Genomic DNA, 20,870 nt, shown 5'->3' with positions numbered 1-20,870 from the left:
AGTAGCTCTCAGTTCATTAACGGGAAACACAAACCTTAATACTGATTGGAGCAAAAGGGTGAGAGAAAACTTGGCCAGGAGAAGCTTCTCTGGGTAGGAGTCACCCGGCTTAGACAGGAAGGACCAGTAAAAAATGTTTAAGAGAATGCGAGTTTGGGCAGGGGCCCTGAGCAGCGCTTTGCTGCCGACGGTCCGTGACTGCCCACGCCACCTCCCTCAGAGAAGTCCCAGCCCTTTCCCTACTCGCGCTCGCTGCTGCCAAACGACCTACTCCGACCAAACCAAGACCCAACTAGTCGCGCGCCTGCGCACTCGAGCAAACCGCTCGCCGGAGAGAGTGAGGCGGCTGCCGGAAGTGTGACCTCTCTCTCCCTGCTCGCTGTTTCCATCCGGGGTCACGCCGTTCTTCCGGGTGTTTCTGACAGGGCTTTCTACGCCGCTTTTTTTTTCCGGCGACTTTTTGGTCTTCCGTCTCTTGCCACCGCCCCCGAGCTCCCACACCCTTGCTGGCCCAGCCTTTTCTTGTGTCGCTCCTCCCTGGCCGCCGAGCCCGGGACTTAGCCCACAATCCGGATCCGGACCCGGGCCTAGCCATTCCGCTAGCCACTATCTCCTTTGGCTTGAGCGAAAGCTAGGACCGAGCACGCCGGGCCGTCGCTGCCCCGGCCCTTGGAGCTCCTGGGCGGGCGGTGCCGATAGGCCCTGCTCAGCCTGTCCCCGAGGACACTTGTGAGTTAGGGGGTTTTGGAGAGGGAAGCAACCGCATAGGCCCGGATCGGGGACGGGGCGCCGAGAACTTTTACTGAAACTGCACTGGTTTTGGGTGGGAGGTGCCAGCAGTATCTCTTAAACACCCGAGACGTATAGGAGCCCACAAGCTGCTGTACTTTCTGAAGAATCTTAGGAACTCTTTTTCACTCGTTTCTCTTCCTCGCGCCCGGTCCTCAGTCTAGGACCCAAAGAGGAAGATTGTCTTGGGACCTTGCATGGTGTTTCAAAGGGTAGTGAAGAACTAAGGTAAATACCTGGATTAACAATTTACGATTTAAGACTTTGCACTCAATCGTTGTGAAATTGCCTCAGTTCTTCGCTTTACAGGCAAATGCACAGGTTAGGACTCTTTCCGGTTATTGTTAACTCCCTTTGTTTTTGCTCCTTTCAGTCTTTGTAGATAGGCTCTGCATTTCTTTCTAGGCCAGAACACAGGGGCTTGTGTCTCACAACTTCTGGATCATCCAAGTTTCCTGCCTTGTTTGATCTCTCTCAGCTCTTTGTTTAAAATAGTAGTTGTTTGTTTATATTGGTATACCAGTAGGGCGAACAAAGAAGAGAAACTGAAACTCAGGCTAAATTAGCAACTTAACAGATGTGTGGCATATGGTTTTGTGGGGAAAGATCATAACTGAACACTAAGTCTGTGTGTTTGTATTACAGGTAACATACTACTTTTGTAAATACCCTCATATTGTATGGTTTATTACCACAAGGCTTTTAACATGTCATTAATAGACAGAAGTCTCTTAATATGTACTGATTAATAGCCAATAATAGTAACACTACTTTGTTGGTGTGGATAGTCCCAATTTTTGTCTGATCAAAAAATGTCCCCTAACAGGCTCCATGTGAAATAGGCCATTTATCAGTTATTTGAGAAATGTCCGTTTGGAATCATGTGGCTAGATTGTTTTTTAACACTTGCATAGCCTCTAATCCTTAATTAAAAAGAATGTCTTTTCCAGATTTATGGATGATTTGACAGGGGGTGAGCAGGATTTAGGAGCTGGAGTTTTTCATTGTGGAGAAAAGAAGTGAGCTTAGGGGATCAAAGGCATTTGAACAAAGTGGACAGATAAGTCAATTTAGCCACTACAGTTCTGGTTTTTTATACTAGATAGATTCCACTTTCCAGGGAATCCTGATGAAGGAATTACGTAACCTGGAGTGTTCTCTAATTCCTTGGAGGAGAGTACAGAAACTCCAGGTTGTAAGTTTCAGGACCAAATGCTATATCACCAGGAATTAACTTTGTAAAACTACTCCATTACAGCTTCGTCTTATGTATGTTTATTTACAAATAAACCTGTATAATTTCCCACTGGGCAACCTTAGTCAAGAGGTGGTCCTGAAGATTCTTCTCCTTAAGGCAAGAACCAATGCAACAGTTTTAAAACAGTTCAAAATTTACCTAGATTATTCTGTTTTGTAGTCAGGTACAGGTTGAGAAATTGATAACTTTCAAACTGAGACAAATAGGATAGCACCAATATCTGGATTTTATTTACCATAAAATTTCTTGGACTTGCTACCATGGTTAATGTGAAGTAATGTTTTTTTATAGATCATTCTCTACTTAGTGAAGAAGGCTTTCATTCAGAATATAAAGAAAAAGATTTAAAATTTTGTGGAGGTCTCCTTGTACCTGGTGTGGTAAAAGGTTTCCTGGATTTTATTCTCGGAAACTCTGTTATGTTTAAAAAGTGATTCCTTATATTGTTTATAATAGATTATTATTTTGGTGTCATTTTTATCTTCATCAAAATTAGTGTTGGAATGTATTAGGAAAAGTATTAGAAAGAGGAATTGAAATTCATGGGCTTTTGGTTTAGTTCCTTATCCCTAGAAGGTCATGCAGGATACCTATGTTGGAGAGTATTGCATGTCATTGGTTAAACTCTTTTTTCATATATATATATATTTTATTGAAGCATAGTCAGTTTATAATGTGTCAATTTCTGATGTACAGCATAATGCTTCAGTCATACATGAACATAGATATTTCATTTTCATATTCTTTTTCACTGTAAGTTACTACAAGATACTGAATATAGTTCCCTGTGCTATATAGTTTGAACTTGTTGTTTATCTATTTTCTATATATTAGTTAGTATCTGCAAATCTCGAACTCCCAATTTATCGCTTCCCACTTCCTTCCCCTCCTGATAACCTAAGTTTGTTTTCTATGTCTGTAAGGCTCTTTCTGTTTTGTAAGTAAATTCGTTTGTCTTTTTTTTTAGATTCCACATGTAAGTGATATCATAAGGTATTTTTCTTTCTCTTTCTGGCTTACTTCACTTAGAATGACATTCTTCAGGTCCATCCATGTTGCTGCAAATGGCATTATTTTATTATTTTTTGTGGCTGAATAGTATTCCATTGTATAAATATACCACAGCTTTTTTATGTAGTCATCTGTTGATGGACATTTAGGTTGCTTCCATGTCTTGGCTGTTGTCATAGTGCTGCTAAGAACATTGGGGTGCATGTATCTTTTTGAACTAAGGTTCCTCTGGATATAGGCCCAGGAATGGGATTGCTGGATCATATAGTAAGTGTATTTTTAGTCTTTTGAGGAATTTCCATACTGTTTTCCATAACGGCTGCACCAAACTACATTCCCACCAACAATGTAGGAGAGTTCTCTTCTCTCCACAGCCTCTCCAGTATTTATTGTTTGTGGACCTTTGAATGATGACTATTCTGACTGGCATGAGGTGATACCTCATTTTTCGTTAAACTCTTTAGGAATGATCCACTCCACTTAGAAGCCTGGCTTGCTTAAGAGCCAGAGTTGAGGGCCAAGGTTCATCCTGAAGAGAATCTGATAGATACATTGTTTTGGAAGGACTTCAAAATCTATGCTTATCTGGAATTTAAGATAGGCTGATCTAGATACCTGCCCTAAAGAAAATTTTTGAGTATGGAATGTCTCAGCTTTTAAGCTGTGGATATTTGGTCTTTCACTTTGAAGAGTACCTCTGGGCCACAAGACATCTTTTGACTTATTCTTAAGTTTGAATCTGTCCACATAATGGGATGGAAATAAGGTGAGGTCTGGGCTATTAAGTCATTTTGGGTCTCTGAATGCATGTGTATAGAACTTTATTTGGGTCCAGAAAAAGACACAAGCATATTACTTACAGGTGTAAACAAAATATCTTGAATTTTAACTATGAATTAAAATCTGAATGTAGAGTATTTTAATTCTAGTTTTTATGAATACAAATTCCTTCTCTTGTTTGATCAGATCTATAGTATCTGTATTACAAGAAAATTAAATATCAAGCAAAATTCATTATAATGAATTGTATTTAAGGTCATTGTCTCATGAATCCTATGAAACAGTAATTGTTTATGGGGAGTTGGGTCAGGGAAGCAGAGTCAAGGAAGCTAAGAAAGTGTGAGCCCAGGCAAAGGGAAAACACATTGGTTGACAGCTTTAAGTCTGGCATTCTACAATTATTGAGTGTGCTTTTTTAATAAAGAATTCTCTGGAATCCTGGTTGGTTGAAGATATTTCCTCTGAGCAGTGAACATCAGAGAGTACAGTTTAGCAGAGATGATGGGGTTGATTTTTTTTTCCAATCTCTTGTAACAAAAGATAAAGGTCTGCTGAAGAAAGTTGACAAACTCTTGTTTTATGGAGGTAACACCTTGTCTCTGGTCCAAATTAGAGTTAGGCATTTGGAATGAGATCTGATGGTGGCGCAAGACTGTTGTGTACAATCTATTATGAACCTTGAACTGATGAATCTGACTGTGGCCAGCCAGGAAATTTTAATCTTACAGGATTGAAAAGGAATAAAATTTTTGAGTAATTTATTTGTTTTTTGCCAGATCTTTCTCGTTTTCCTCTCCTGTTGTCTCCTATTCTAGTTTTACCAGCCATCTGGTCTCAGTCCCCAGAGGCAACTACCTTTTCTTTTGGCTGCTTGAACGTTATTTTCCTCTGTTCTGAAAAAACAAGACAAAAACAAAAAAAATTTTATAGCTCGTTTTTTGAATTGACATACCAAAAATGAGGATTTAGCACTTTTATGTGCCCTCTCTCATCATAAATTGTGATGTATATAAACATGTAAACATATAGTATAATAATATCTGTAATCTATAAACAGTGTAGTAAATAATATATGATAAATATATTATAATTTCTGCTTGAATCAGTATTTTCAATGTTCATGTTATTGTAAGAACCCAGTAGGTAACTGTTAAGTTCCTTTTTTATGTGACCTTTTGAGAATCTTTTTGGTAGTTTAGTAATTTATTTTTAACTTTCTATGTTTCTGTTTCTATACTTATGTCTGGTCTGTTAGCACAATTCCTCTACTAGTTAATTTTTTTCCTCCTTGTATATCTTCTTGAAGCCCTCTATCTATGTGCTCTAATTTAAGCTGTCAGCTTCTCTTCACCATCATCTTTGGGAAGTTACTTTGTTTCTGCTGTGTATTGGAGCTCCCTTTTCTTAGATTGCAGGTTTTCTCTTTCTGTTTGATACCTCAACATGTCTAAAACTGTTTTTAATCTCCTTTTGCATCAATAGTATAGCTGGGTATAGAATTCTAGCTTGAAAGCATTTCCTTCACAGCCTTAAAGGCATTGACTTCTTGTCTTCTTGTTTTTACTGTTGCTATTGAGAGGTCCAAAGCCATTTTGATTACCATCCCTTTGTAACATTTTCTTTGTAATATTTATAAGCTTCTTTTACCTGATATTCTGAAATTTCACTGTAATATGCCTTGATGTATTTGTGTGTGTGTGTGTATATATATATATATATATATATTTAAACTGTGCTTAATACTCCTTGGGTCCTTTCAGCCCTTTCTACTTTTTAAACAACACATTTCTTATCTTAATTATGGAGGATTTTTTTTTCTTTCCAGTTTTCATTTGTTCCAGGTGTTGTTCCTATTTATTCCTAAGCCTTTTTAAAATTCTGGTGATCCATGGATGTCTGTTTTCTAACTAGAAATCTAACTTGGAAGCTTCTTGTATGCATGAGTGGCAGTTCAGTAGAAGGCATCATTGTAGATTGCTAGCAGGCTTAATTTTTTGGGGGGTTGAAAAACTGTTACTATGTTATAGGTTCTTTGGTAACTGTATTATATGGTTTCTCCTTCCATTATTCCATAGGTTAGTTTTCAAATTGCCTGAAGTGGGATTGTAGGCTGGGGATCCTATTTTCACTTTGTATACATAATACTTGTTTTCTTACCCTATTTAGCCTTTTAGGGGTCAGCTGTTGCAAAGAATCTAGTCTCCTGCCCAGGGCAGTGAATGATTCTGATTGCTTTGTACACAGGTTTTCCCCATTCCTGTGGAATAAGACCTCTTTTTTTGGAAGTTCTTTTTATAAGTTGTTTAGACTTTGAGGGGAATCTCAGAATTTTTTATAAGTAGTTATTAGGCAACACAGATTCCTTACTTGTTTGATCATGTCTGTGAGATCTAAATCCTGGAAATCAGGTTGTCATGATGGCTTATACCTTTGAATAAATTAGACTGAGAATAAAGAAATTGTGGGATTTAATTAAATGTCTCTCAAGTGGATTGTTTTTATTTTCAGAGTATAGAGGTATTAACTTGATTTCTAAAAAATTCATTGATATTAGGGTAAATTTATCATAAAATTAGAAACTTGCATAGATTTTACTATCATTTGAATAAAATGGTTAATGTAGATTTAAAATTCATTATTAAGTTTTTTTTGTTACCTATAGTGTGATTTAGAAGATCTATTTAAACTTTAAAAAATAACTTTGCAAATGAAATTCATAACTGAATAACTTTATTAAATAACAGATGCTGGTTACCAAAGAGTTCAATGTCTTTAAGCTATAATAAATTGTCTTTTAAAACTATTCTAGGTAGAAGAATACATGTTCACTTTTAGTGAACAAGAGCATGTTCCCAAACTCAATTTTGGGTCGCCCGCCTTTCACTCCGAACCATCAACAACATAATAACTTCTTCACCCTGTCACCAAGCCTTTATTCACACCAGCAGCTTATAGATGCACAGTTCAACTTTCAGAATACAGAGTAAGTATGGTGTTACTTTGGCCCATATCATTTTTTAAGTTTCATTTTTCTGCTTGACACAAATCCTTTTTATATGAAACATTTGGAGTTAGAGAAAATGTCGTCATATATTGTTTTCTTTTGGTCAGTAAACTATTTAATTTTTCTGAAATTAGTTTCTTTTGTTTTTAAGGAAAAAATGTATACTACTGCTGTTCCTTCTTTGTTTTTAATAGCTTGTCCAGAGCTGTGTCATTACAGCAGTTGACATATGGAAATGTCAGTCCAATACAGACCTCAACTTCCCCATTATTTCGAGGAAGGAAGTAAGTATTTCTTACTTAGTTTAAAAGAAAAATTTGATTTCTGGGAACTGTTTAACAGCGTATCTTGTTAAAGTTGAATGGATACTATGCACTAAACTTTGTTTTCTGGGACCGGTGTGATCAGTACTGTTAACAGAATTTTAAAACTTATAAATGTTTAAAAAATTTTAGGGATAGCTCTTCAGATAACTACTTTTTAATTGAGATTCTCAGCTAAATCAGATGGGTTTCTGTATCCGTTTACTAGGGCTGCCATAATGAAGTACAACAGATTGAGTGACTTAAACAACAGAAATTTATTTTCTCACAATTCTGGAGGCTGTAAGTCCAAGATCAAGGTGTTGGCAGATTTGGTTTCCTCTGAGGCCTCCCTCTTTAGCTGCCTTCTCTCTGTGTCCTCTTATGGTCATCCTTCTATGTTTTCTGTGTCCCAATTTGTTCTTCTGCGGACACTAGTCATATTGGATTAGGGCCCACCCTAATGATTCCATTGTAATTTAATTACTTTTTAAAATGCCCTATGTCCAAATATAGTCACATTGGGGCTTACGGCTTAAACATGTATTTGAGAGGACATGATTCAGCCTATAACACCTTTCTAGCAAAGTTTCGTATTTTATTTATCTTACACAGGTAAGGCTCCATGATAAATATTATTATAGTGAAAATTTCTACATGATGTAAAGTTTTCTGTAGAGAAGTTGGGAGCCAATTCATTTTAACCAATTTAAAGAAATTGATGTATCACAGGATAATTATGATAGAACTTTAGGGGGTGATTATTAAAATAAGATTTGGCAATATTTACAAGATATTGATATTTAAAACCTGTACAAATACTCCATAACTTTTATGTCCAATTAAAAATAACATCAGTAAGAATTATTGATCACTCACTGTGTAGTAGGCATTGTTTTAAGTATTGGTTTGACTAAGTCTCACAACACTTTGTGAGGTAAGTATTGTTGCCCCTCTTCTGTTGAGGAGAAAGCTGAAGATCACAGAAGTAATGACCTGGTTATTGAGGTAAAAGTATCATAGCTGGGATGTGAACCCTGGTGGTCTGGTTCTAGACCCCTCTTAGAAGATCCCTCACTTAGAACACTGTGAATTGTTCTTCAGAGTGTCATTGTGGAAAACTATATAATGATGCTTAAAGTATTGACTTTATTCAAACTTTCATTTTTTTTAGAAATTGCCTTGATAATCCATTTGTGAATCACAAATGAAAATAAATTTCATTAGTTCATAATTATGCATATGTATTTTTAAAACTAAATTTGACATTCTCAGTAGAAGATACCCAGGATATAAAGCTCTAAATTTTATGTTTAAAAATGTTAAATGTATGCTTACATTTTTAGCTCTATTTACCTTTACCTGTGAGTAGGAATTCCAGTCATTTTGTGGGTCTGTCATGGAGAGAGGAATTGATATAATCCCAAAGGAGTATTTAAAAAAAACTTTCAGGTGGCTATGACCCATAAAATTGTAGAGTTAAAAAAAATTATCCTATTGATAAACCTACTGACTTAGGTGGACTCAAAGAACGTTTTTTTATATATAGCACTCAGTTAACCTAATCTTACCCTCCTTATGTTAAGAGTTTGGATCTTTTATTGTTAGTGATTCTATCAATAGGAATTTTCCTATCAAGTTTTTGCTGCCAATGTGAAATACTGTGGTAGTTCAAATGCAGGAGAGCAACCCTAATGTATATATGTGGTTTGTTTTTTTAAAAATATGCATCATTATTACACATTTTTTCTAAGGTGTTTTCTAAGGTATCTTGTGTGCTGAAAATGAATATTTTAAGATTCGTTTAGAGCTAATAATGTGGCCTTGCTGAGAAGATCAATATTTCATCTGTTTTAAATTGTTTTCTATTTATTATCAGAAAATTAAACCTTTAGTCACTAAGGTATTTTGCTTGTTTTCAGGAGATTAAGCGATGAAAAAAATCTTCCACTTGATGGTAAACGGCAACGTTTTCACTCACCCCACCAAGAGCCAACTATAGTTAACCACATAGTGCCTTTATCAGGTGATAGAAGATACTCAATGCCGCCATTGTTTCATACACACTATGTACCAGATATAGTCAGATGTGTTCCACCTTTTCAAGAAATACCATTTTTAGAACCTCGAGAAATCACACTGCCTGAGGCCAAAGATAAGGTAATTATAATATAGATTTTAGTTTTATCTTTTGAGAAGTTAATATAAGTAGTGTATTTAAAGTATCAGAAATATCTACATGCCTTGGATTTGTAGACCATGACCTTTTTTGCACTGTTTAAAGTACTGTCCAACAGTTTTCTGTCTTAATTAGATTCTTTGATTTTTGTTAGCTGTTCTTTTATGGAAATGCAGCTTTCATATCAGGAAATCAGATTTTCTCTGATTCATAAAAATCTGAAATTAGAGTGTAAAACATTTGATTTCTTAGTTTAGAGAATTCTGTTATTATCTATTCTTATTACAGAAAACAAATTTTCATATGGATATTGTGATAAAGTGTTAAAAATCATCTTTTGGGGGAATATTTGTATTTGTTATGAGGTTTTTGAATATCAAAAGTAGAGAACCCAAGAGTCACTGAGAAAATAATACTTTCAAGGTGATATGATCAAGAAAGATTTATCAGAAACATTATTTTTACAGAAAGTTTCAAGTAAATGAAATGAAGCTATTTAAATAGTAATTCTTGGAAAATGACATCAGCTTTGGGGAACAATGAGTTATTTAATACCAGTATTAGAAGCATAGGTCTTCCCCCTCCCCAAATTTAGTGAAACCTAAAAAAAAAAAAAATCTAGGTAATTAGCAGGGTTTATCATGTAAATATCTGCATTCTCTTGGATTGTCTGTGGCTTATATTTGCTGTTTTTGCATTTTCAAGGCTGCTCTATCTCAAGAAATATGACATGTGTAGGCTAAGGAGAATGAGCCTGAAGAGAGTTTAGTGACTTTGTTTTATTCATCTTCGGGTTTCTGGCAACCAGCATAGGTCTGGAGCATAGTAAGTGTACAGAAAATGTTGGATCAGAAAGGAACACTTACTTTATTCCTTAGTTGTGCCATTTATTCTGCTGTCATTCTTTTTTTCTTTAATTGACACGTAACTGGATCATAAAATTCACTCTTCTTAAGTGTATGATTTAGTGGTTTTTATTGTGTTCACAAGATTGTGCAGCAATTACCACTACCCACTTTCAGTACATTTTTATTCCCCCAAAAGATACCTTGTACTCAGTAACAGTTCCTTTCTCATCCCTGCCCCTTTCCCCAGCCCCCAACAACCATTAATTGATTTATTATCTTATGGATTTGCCTATTCTGGACTTTCATATAAATGGAATCGTACAATATGTGGTCTTGCTTCTTTCACTTAGCATGTTTTCAAAATTCTTTGATGTCATAGCATTTCTCAGTTCTTTATTCCTTTTTATTGCTGAATAGAAATCCATTGTATAGATATAACATTTTACTTATAGATTTATTTATGCAGTTGATGGATTTTTGGGGGCTGTTCCCACTTTTTTGACTATTCTGAATAATGCTGCTGTGAATATCTGTGTACAAGTTTTTGTGTGGACATGTTTTCATTTCTCTTGGGTCTATACCTAGTGGTGAAATTGCTGGGTTATGTGGTAGCTCTCTGTATAACTTTTTGAGGAATTGCCCAAGTTTCTGCACCACTTTGCATTCCTGCCAGCAGTGTATGAGTGTTCCAGTGTCTCTGCATCCTTACCAACACTTGTTATTGTTTGTCTTTTTGATTATAGCCATCCTGGTGGTTGCAAATGGTATCTCATTGTGATTTTGGTTTTTATTTCTCTAATGACTAATGATGTTGATTTGGTGTGTTAGCCATTTGTGTATCTTTTTTGGTGAATTGTCTATTCAGATCCTTTGCTCATTTTTAAATTATGTTATTATTTTTTATTGTTATAGTCTAAGAGTTCTTTATATGTTCTGAATATTAGACTGTCAGATATATAATTCGCAAATATATTCTTTCATTCTGTGGTTTATCTTTTTACTTTCTTGATGGTGTCCATTGAAGCACAAAAGCTTTTCATGTTGATGAAAAAAAAGTCCAGTTTATTTGTTGTTCTTTGGTTGCTTGAGCTTTTGGTGTTGTATCTAAGAAACCATTACCTAATCCAGAGTCACAAAAATTAATGCCTTTATGTGATTCTAAGAGCTTTATAGTTTTAGGTCTTTGATCCATATTGAGTTAATTTCCAGCTTCAGTTTTTGCTCTTTTTTCAATTGTCCCAGCACCATTTATGAAAAAGATCGTCATTTTCTTTTTACTATCAAGTAGGAAAAGCATTTAGGCAAAATCACTGGGAGGGAGGAAAAAGCAAAGTAAATGGAAAAAGACTAACTTGGGATGTTTTGGTATTGCTCTCCCCCTCCCCCTTCTGCCGCATTCTTTGTTCTTTCTTTGCTTTATCATTTTAGAAAAACGGTAGTAATACTGTATTGTGAAAGCTCACGGTATAAATCAAATCAGGCTAATTCTTTGAATGAATATACAACAACCTTTTCTTATACGAGGGGTTTTTGATATATGTATGCAGGTAGGCCCATTTTTTATGGAATATTTTATGCATGAGTATTGAAGCTCTGCTTTTGCGTATATTTATATGGATGTAATAGTTAACTGTTAGAACTAACTAAATACTAGTTCTGCATATGGATTAGGTATATATTGAGTCTCAATAAGTTTAATAACAGGATTTACATTAGTCATGTAAATCATCTAGTAAAGTATGGTTCCATATCAGTAACTTTCTCTTTGCTTAGTTGCATAGGGAAAGATTCTCCTAAACCTTATGTTTTTGGCATAAGCCCTTATCTCAAGGGATAAAGGTAAAATTTTGTTGTTAAACCAATTTCTTTGAGTGCTGCTGTCTACTTACCTAGTTGCGGGAGAAAGAAGGCAAGCAGTTAGTTCTGTGTTCATTCTTTAAGTGAACACTTTTTAAGAAAACTAACATTTATTGATGTCTCTTCTCTTCTAGGCATTCTACCTATGCTATGTCATTTAGTCTTTTCAACAACCCCATGACACGGATATTATCTTAATTTTACTGAGGCTCAGAAAGCTTAATGTCTTGCTCAAGGTCACAGCTAGTAAGTGACACAGCCAAGATTTGACCCTCATCTCTAGTAATACAAAGAGGAGGAACTTAACATGCTTAAAATCAAGGGTAGGGAGATGACATTCTTAGAACTGACTAAGACTGCAGATAATCTGTGACAGTAGTAACTAGTATTTATTGAGTGTCTGTGTCAGCAGTGTGCTCGGCGGTTTGTATGGTTTACCTCTGTTTATCTCTGCCGCATTGTAACATGAGTTTCAGTATGAAATAAAAGTGGAGCAGTAGTTTGAGTCCTTGAAAGCACAGAAGAATGCCATTGAAGGTTTTTGAATAGAGGACTAGCATAATTAGATTTGCATTTTGGGGAAGATAGTTCTTGCAGTATAGTGGAGTTTGGTGTGGAATAAGGAGGGCCTGGAAGATGGGTGATTACCTTAAAGGCTAGTAATTATTAAGTTCTTTCAGATGAGAGGTGCTGAAGCTTATGGTGAATGGTGGTGGAAAAGATGTGAGAGACCATGCATAAGGAAAATTAATAGATGTGTGAAATGACAGAATATAGAGGGGAGAGGGAGAGACAGACATCAATGACTAATGATTTGATTCTGGACTATTAAAAGAGATAAGGAACTCAGATTTGGGGCATACAAGCATGTTGAAGAACTAGTGAAGAGTTATTTGGAACTGTGGGAAACTGCTCTAATGTTTGTGCTCTTGAAAGACCTCATGTTCTGAAAATTACTTGCTGAGAATATAGGACTTTGGGAAAACAGGGCTGGAGCATAGTACTCAGAACCTAAACAATTTTTAATGGAATACTGTCAAGAATAATAATCAATACCTTAGGAAGTGACTTGGACAGAACAGATAAATGGCTTAGCGTGGATGGATGCTGCTGCAGGGGATATTAAAAGTATATAATACAGAGTTGAGATATGCCGGCTTGTGGAGAGTACTGAGACAAGGCACTTAAAAGTGGAGTTCTGAGTCGGTGAGGCTGCTGTTAAGGTAGACTCAGAAGGAAATACACCAGCAGAGAGCTGTGTGAGGCTGTGGGTGTGCTATTGAGTGGAAACTCTAGATGCAGATGCTCATTTTTAGTTGTCTTAGATCTATAAGGACTCCTGCCTGTGAGCAGCTAAGCTGAGGGCTTTTTTTCTTTCTTGTAAAAGTTACATTTCTATAATTTCAGCTCCACATACAAATAAACCCAACTAATACATTCAGATGATACTGTTCCTCTATTTACCAATCATCTGTAAGCTAATTGATATTGTAGAAAAACATGTTGTAGCTGAACTTGTTGTATATTTCAGAAGCAAGGCTGGAGCCAGAGATATGAATTCTGAAGTCACCTGCAATAAAAGTGACAATTGAAACTCCTGTAGTAGATTAGATTCTGTTTTTTTTTTTTTCCAACAAATACTTGTGAGTGCTAGCTACTACAATGTTGTGCTAAATATACATGGTCTCTTTACCGTGTACATACAGAGGAAGAGCTATTAAAAATAATCATGACAAATCGCAGTTTTATATATGTCATAGAGGAAAATTGCAGAGTGCTGGGAGAATTTGTTTGAGGTTTCAGGGATGGTCTAGACAAGATAATGTTTGAGCTGTGATCTGAAGGATAAGTAGGAGTTAACTAGTGAAAGCATGGTTGGGCTGGAGAGAATGCCTTAGAGAGAAAAAACAGCATGTTTGAAGGTCCTAATGTAGAAAGAAGCATGGTGTGTGCAAAGAACTGAAAGGAGGCCTTGGCGGTTAAAGTTTGGTTGATTAGAGGGAGAATGGCTGAAGTGTGGTGGGAGCAGTGGGGACAGCCAGCAGATCATGCAAGGACTTCTGTGTCATTTTGGTCTTCAGCCTAAGAACAACGGCAAGCTATTCAGGTTTTTTTCTTTTTAAGCAGGAAAGATGAGTTTAAATTATTCTGACTTCATTTTATGCAGTTGGGCAAATATGGATGTAGGAAAGTTATTGTATTCTAGATGAAAGATAATAGTGCTTTGAATTAAGAAGCACTGATTAGGTAGTTAAGATGAAGAAAAATTGATGGATTTAAGCTGTATTGGGGAAGTGAAATTTGTAAGATTTGATGATGGATTAGATTAGGTCATCTAAGCCTCTACACCATTGACATTTTGGGCCAACTTTCTTTGGTGTGGAGGGGTTGTCCTCTGCATCCTAGGATGTCTGGCTGTATTCCTGGGCTTCAACCCACTGGATGCCACTAGTCTCCGGTCATGACAACCAAAAATGTCTACAGACATTGCTAGATGTTCCCTGGGGGGCAGAACTGCCTCTAATTGAGAACCACTGGACTAGATAGAGAAGATATTGAAGATTACTCCCAAGTTTCTGGCTTCTACAGCTGGATGCATAGTGGTACCATTCACTGAGACAGAAAAAGATTTATGAGTATGTGTGTTTAATAGGAATTGGAGGGTGAACAAGGGTCTCATGAGTTCTGTGGACATGTTGCCTTAAACATGCATTTGTAACATCAAATTAGATACCTAAAGTTGATAGTTTAATGTATATAGATTTGGAATTCAGAGGAAAGGTATTGGCCTGAAGTATGCATTTGGTAATCATTGGCATAAAGATCACAACTGAAGCCAACAGTATGGATGTGATTGTCCAGGGAGAGAGGAGAGCCTGGATCCAAGACTGACTGAAATAGGTTGAGGAGGGAGTGGGAAAACAGAAATGGAAACTAAGCATATGAATGATTGTTTTGGGAAGTTTGGCTATGAAAGATGGGAGCCAGAGTTGGGAAGTTGGAACAAAGGGGTTTTTGTTTTATTTTTTGTTTTTAAGGTGGAAGAAACTTTAACAACCTATAAATGTTTAGGGGAAGGATTGAGTAGAGAGAGAGGAGATTGACTACTCTGGAAAGAAAAGTACTATTATGAATAAGATTCCTTAGAAGATGGAAAGGGTGTGGGGATCCTGCCTGTATTTGGAGTGACTGGCTTTAGGTAAGGGGAAAGCTTTACAGAACTGGAGGGTAGGAGGAGAGGATAGGTGTAGATACAAGGAAGTTTGTAGATGTGGTGTAGAAAGGTTAATGGTGTTTCCAGAGTTGAGTGGCTTCTTCCTGTTTTCTCTCTGAATTACTATGCAGAGGGTCGTCCACTGAGAGTAGAGAGGTTGACGTGAGATGTCAGAGGTTTAAGAATAGTGGGTAAAGTTTGATGTAGTGTTCGCTGAGTGCAGGAAATCAAGCTGCCCAGGGAAACAGAGTGGAGGAAGATCTGAAACAGTATTTGCTGGGTAGTGTGCAAGGCTCACTCAAGATTGGTAATAATGAATTTATTATTTTAATAATAAATTATTTTTAATAATAAATCAGTCAGCTGCTTTAGTAAGTTCCAGGGAAATGTTAGTTAATTAGTTTGAAAATTAATTCTGTGTTTTGAAATCTAAAAATTAAATTTTTGAAAATGAGTACCTTCTGAGTTTTTTTCCCCCATTTAAAAGTATTTTCTCTGTTTTTTCAAGTTGCTATATTAACAAACAGAGCTCTTTAAGTCAAAAATCTGAAGTACTTCTCTGAATTTTAACTTTTATTTCACTCTAGCTTTTAGGTGAATACATGGTTGCCTGGACAAAAAAGAGGCTGTAGAGGAATCAGAGTTTTCCAGGCTCCTGAATTCCACCTGTTATAACTATTCTGTGGAAATTCTGGTTAGTTTGAAGATATTATGAGAACTGAAGTAATTGATTTTGAATTTTGAGTTGAGATGAGGATAGGCTAAGGTTTTCATGGTACTGGTTATAAAATCAAAAGATGATTATGAATGAATTGTTCAAGATTTCTTATATAATGTTTAATTTACGAAAGGAGCAAATTATGGAGCCTCTTGGCACCTAGGAGGAACAATTTGGGGACAGTTATCTTACAGATTTCTCAGAGGCTCTGTCTTTAAAAATTTCAACATTCCACCTTATTTAGGAACAAAGAAGAAATTGAAAAGGTGGATAAAATATTCATAAATTATTAGCTCACTGAATTTCAAGTAGTTAAAATATGTATATGCCCACATTTCCTACTAATATTTTTCTTCTAGTTTTATTGATATAGGAGTGACAAAAACTGCATATATTTAAGGTATACAATGTGATGTTTTGATGTATATATATGTTGTGAAATGAGTACCATAATCAAGATAATTAACATATTCATCACCTCACATGGTTATCATATTTTTTGTGATGAAAATTCTCTTAGCAAATTTCAAGTATACAATACATTATTAACTGTATTCACCATATTATACATTATGTGTCCAGAACATATTCATCTTATTGAAAGTTTGTACCCTTTAGCATTCCCCCATTTCCCTCATTCTGTTCCCCAGCACTTAGTAACTACCATTCCACGCTCTACTACTATGAATCTTACTTTTTTAGATTCCACATGTAAGTGGGATTATGTAGTATTTGTCTTTCTGTGTCTAGCTTATTTCATTTAGCATAATGTTTTCTAGCTTCATCCATGTCACAAATGGCAGAATTTCCTTTTTTAAAGCCAAGTAATATTCCATTGTATATGTGTACACACACACACACACACACACACACACACAAAACCCCCACATTTTCTTTATCCATTCATCTGTCAGTGGACAGTTAGGTTGTTTCCATCTCTTGGCTACTGTGAATAATGCTGCAGTGGGAAATGGGAGTGCAGATACCTTGTTGAGATAGAAATTTTTTCCTTTGGTATTTGTACCCAGAAGTGGGATTGCTGGAACATATGATAGTTATATTTTTAATTTTTTAAGGAGGCTTCATGCTGCTTTCCAATATGGTTGTACCAATTTACATTCCTACCAATGGTGTATAAGGGTTTTTTTTCCTCTCCAAACTCTTGCCAACACATATCTTTTGACTCTTTGGTAATAGCCATCTTAACAATTGTGGGTAGTATCTCATTGTGGATTTGATTTGCATTTTCCTGATGCTTAGTAATGCTGAACAGCTTTTAATGTACTTGGCCATTTGTATGTCTTCTTTGAAACAATGTCTCTTTGGGTCCTTTTTTTTTTAACATTTTTTTATTAGGTAATAGTCATTTTACAATGTTGTGTCAAATTCCAGTGTAGAGCACAATTTTTCAGTTATACATGAACATACATATATTCATTGTCACATTTTTTTTCACTGTGAGCTACCACAAGATCTTGTATATATTTCCCTGTGCTATACAATATAATCTTGTTTATCTATTCTACATTTTAAAATCCCAGTCTGTCCCTTCCCACCCCCCGCCCCCTTGGCAACCACAAGTTTGTATTCTATGTCTGTAAGTCTGTTTCTGTTTTGTATTTATGTTCTTCTTTTTTTTTTTTTTTTAAGATTCCACATACAAGTGATCTCATATGGTATTTTTCTTTCTCTTTCTGGCTTACTTCACTTAGAATGACATTCTCCAGGAACATCCATGTTGCTGCAAATGGCGTTATGTTGTTGGTTTTTGTGGCTGAATAGTATTCCATTATATAAATATTACTACTTCTTTATCCAGTCATCTGTTGATGGACATTTAGGCTGTTTCCATGTCTTGGCTATTGTAAATAGTGCTGCTATGAGCCTTGGGGTGCAGGTGTCATTTTGAAGTCGGGTTCCTTCTGGATATATGCCTAGGAGTGGGATTCCTGGGTCATAAGTCTATTCCTAGTCTTTTGAGGAATCTCCATACTGTTTTCCACAGTGGCTTTCCTTGCTTCCCTCTCCCACTCTTAATGATTTAGATGTCTTCTTTTACAATTTTGTGTTTATTCTATTTGTAATTCATGGTAGTTACCACTTTTCCAGTTATGAGTTTCTCGTTTTTGTAGCATCCTGCTTCTTTTCTATTTAGAGTAGACCTGTCAATATTTCTTTTACCATGGGTTTAGTGTTGCTAAACTCTTCTGGTTTTTGCTTGTCTGTGAAGTTCTTTATCTCTCCTTCTATTCTAAAGGGTAGCCTTGCTGGATAGAGTATCCTAGGCAGCATCTTTTTTTCATTCAGGACTTTGAATATATCTTGCCACTCCATTCTGACCTGTAGTGTTTGTGTAGAGAAATCAGCTCTGAGCCTTGTTCCCTTGTAACTCACTCTTTGTTTTTCTCTTGCTGCCTTTAGGATCATTTCTTTATCCTTGACCTTGGCCATCTTGATTATGATATGTCTTGGTGTGGGTCTGTTTGAGTTCTTCCTGTTTGGGACCCTCTGAGCCTCCTATACTTGGATATCTGATTCCTTCTTAAGGTTTGGGAAGTTTTCAGTCATGATTTCAATCCCCTTTGTTCTTTCTTCCCCTCCTGGAACCCTTATTATGCGAAGATTGGCATGCTTTATATTATCCCATAGGACCTGCTTTGTACATCCTTTAGGTCAGCTCTGATCTCAGCAAATGAGTTTACTGATTGTACTTGGTTCTTCTTTATAGCTTCTATTTCATTTTTTGACATATTTTATATCTCTAAACACTATTTCTTTTAGTTCCTTCAGTACTTTGATCACTCCTTTTTTGAAATCTTGATCTAGTAGGCCATCAGTGTCTATTTCCTTGATCATGCTCTCAGGGGATTTCTCTTGATCTTTTAATTGGGAGTGGTTCCTCTGCTTCATATTGCTCATATCTCTCTGGCACCAGTGGGCAGGCAGGTCACTCCCCCTTCCGATGTTGCACTCAGTTGCTGTGCTTGGGTGAGGCAGGTGGGCGGATCGCGCCTCCTCCCAGCACAATGGTCAGGTGCTGCGTTCCTGCCAGGAAGGCAGGTGGCTGCCCGCCCTCTCCCTGCACTGGTCCCTCCGCTGCTCTGTGCAGCTGTCCTCTCCGCCTCGGGTTGGCGCTCTGTAGGCGGCTTGGAGAAGACCGTGAAACAGCCCCACCCCTGCTCGGGGCCAAATCTCAGCTCCTTGTTTGTCTTGGTGCTGCAAGTTCTCTGAGGTGCGGGGGCAGAAAGATCCTGTCTGCCTCCGGCTATAAACAAGTCTCAGTCCTGCCTAGGAGGTTGCGGAGCCCCCCCCACTCCTGTGCTGATTCAGGTTTCAGCCCCGCCCCCTGCCCAGGCGCTGCACACAGGAGGATATGGCGCACAGGAGGATATGGCGGCTGTGGCTTCGCCCTGCCTCTCTTCTCCTGAGAAGCTCCAGTAATGGCACCATGGGTCTGAGGAGACAAAGGCTATGGCGCCTCTCCCCCCAGGGCACACCTGCCGTGTTGCTTTGCTTTTTTCGCAATTTTTGGGGGACCGAGGTTGTTCTGCTCCATATCCCCTCCCAGCCACAGTGCTCAGCCCCCTGCAGTCCCCTGGGGCTGCCTCAGTGCATCCGCCACAGTCCTCTGCCCTTCTTGGGCAGCCTGTCCCAACCCCCAGCTGCTGGCTCATGTCTTGGGCTGGGTGTTGTGGGGACCCTTTGTGCCCATTTAACTTAGTTCTGTCAGTCAAGGGGTGCTTGGGGAAGATCTAAGCCTCTGAGGCTCCCCTCCCCCTCCATCCCACTGGCCTCTCTGCTGGAGGTGGGAGACTCAGCGAATGAGCACTATTCCTCCTTTGCCACTCCCTGTGGGACCGATCCCACACTGTTTTGCTTTTTCTTCTTTCTTTTTTCCTTTTCTCCTACCAGATTTTTGGCGTCTTTATCTTTCGAAGAGGACAGTGTTCTGTCGGCGTTCCGCAGGTGCTCTGGTTGGCTGCGTGGGTCCGTAGATGTGAGTTTTGGTGTATTTGTGGGAGAGGGTGAGCTACAAGTGTCCTTCTACTCTGCCATCTTGCTTCTCTTTGGGTCCTTTTTAAATTGGATCATTTGTAGTTTTGCTATTGAGTTGTGAGAGTTTCTTACATATTTTGAATATTAACCCTTTCTCAGATATATGGTTTGCAGATATTTTCTTCCATTCTGTATGTTGCTTTTTCATTTTGTTGACTCTTTTGCTGTACAGAAACTTTTTAGTTTGATGTCATTCCATTTGTTGATTTTTTACTTTTGTTTGTGCTTTTGGTGTCAAATACAAAAAAACTCTGTCAAGATCAAGGCCAAGGAGCTTTCCCCTATGTTTTCTTATAGGAGTTTTACAGCTTCAGGTTTTACAATTAAGTCTTTAATCCATTTTGAGTTGATTTTTATGTATGGTGTAAGATAAGGGTCTGATTTCATTCTTTTGCATGTAGATATCCAGTTTTCTCAACACTGTTGAAGACTATCCTTTTTGTATTGTATAATCTTGGCACCTTTTAGTTAACCATATATGTGTGTGGTTTTGGGGGGGCTCTCTATTATGTTCATTGGTCTCTGTGTGTGTGTTTTTATGCCCATATCATACTGTTTTGATTACGATAGCTTTGTAATAGAATTTGAAATCAGAAAGGGTCATGTCTCTATCTTTGTTCTTCTTGCTTAAGATTGCTATAGTTATTCTGGATCATTGGTGGTTCTGTATGAATTTTAGAATTGCTTTTTTTATTTCTGTGAAAAATATCATTGGAAGTTTGATAGGGATTGCATTACATCTATAGATTGCTTTGAGTACTATGGATATTTTAACAGTTTTAGTTCTTCTGATCCATGAATGGGATATCTTTTGTAGTCTTCAGTTTCTTTCATCAATATTTTATAATTTTTGT

The 20,870-nt window shown here is 37.2% G+C and overlaps 1 protein-coding gene across 4 annotated transcripts in view; it reads left to right on the top strand.

The window, feature by feature from the left end:
* The first annotated feature begins 359 nt into the window (after positions 1 to 359).
* The window catches only part of TENT2 (terminal nucleotidyltransferase 2), a 56,246-nt gene continuing 35,735 nt past the window's right edge, over positions 360 to 20,870 (top strand). The window contains exons 1-5 of one of the 4 annotated variants that reach the window (XM_006197605.3): positions 361 to 729; positions 949 to 1,017; positions 6,648 to 6,821; positions 7,037 to 7,126; positions 9,067 to 9,304. In XM_006197605.3, coding sequence (XP_006197667.1) covers positions 6,685 to 6,821; positions 7,037 to 7,126; positions 9,067 to 9,304 — 465 coding nt within the window. In that variant the 5' untranslated portion in view covers positions 361 to 729; positions 949 to 1,017; positions 6,648 to 6,684. Of the gene's footprint in view, positions 1,018 to 6,647; positions 6,822 to 7,036; positions 7,127 to 9,066; positions 9,305 to 20,870 lie in introns of all 4 variants that reach the window. The other 3 variants (XM_015245733.3, XM_031674621.2, XM_072958459.1) reach the window with 3 other exon arrangements.

This window comes from Vicugna pacos, chromosome 3 (assembly GCF_048564905.1).
Source record: "Vicugna pacos chromosome 3, VicPac4, whole genome shotgun sequence".
In the NCBI taxonomy this organism is placed as follows: domain Eukaryota; kingdom Metazoa; phylum Chordata; class Mammalia; order Artiodactyla; family Camelidae; genus Vicugna; species Vicugna pacos.
Note: the sequence above shows the minus strand (reverse complement) of the source record. Positions and strands in the feature narration are given on the sequence as shown.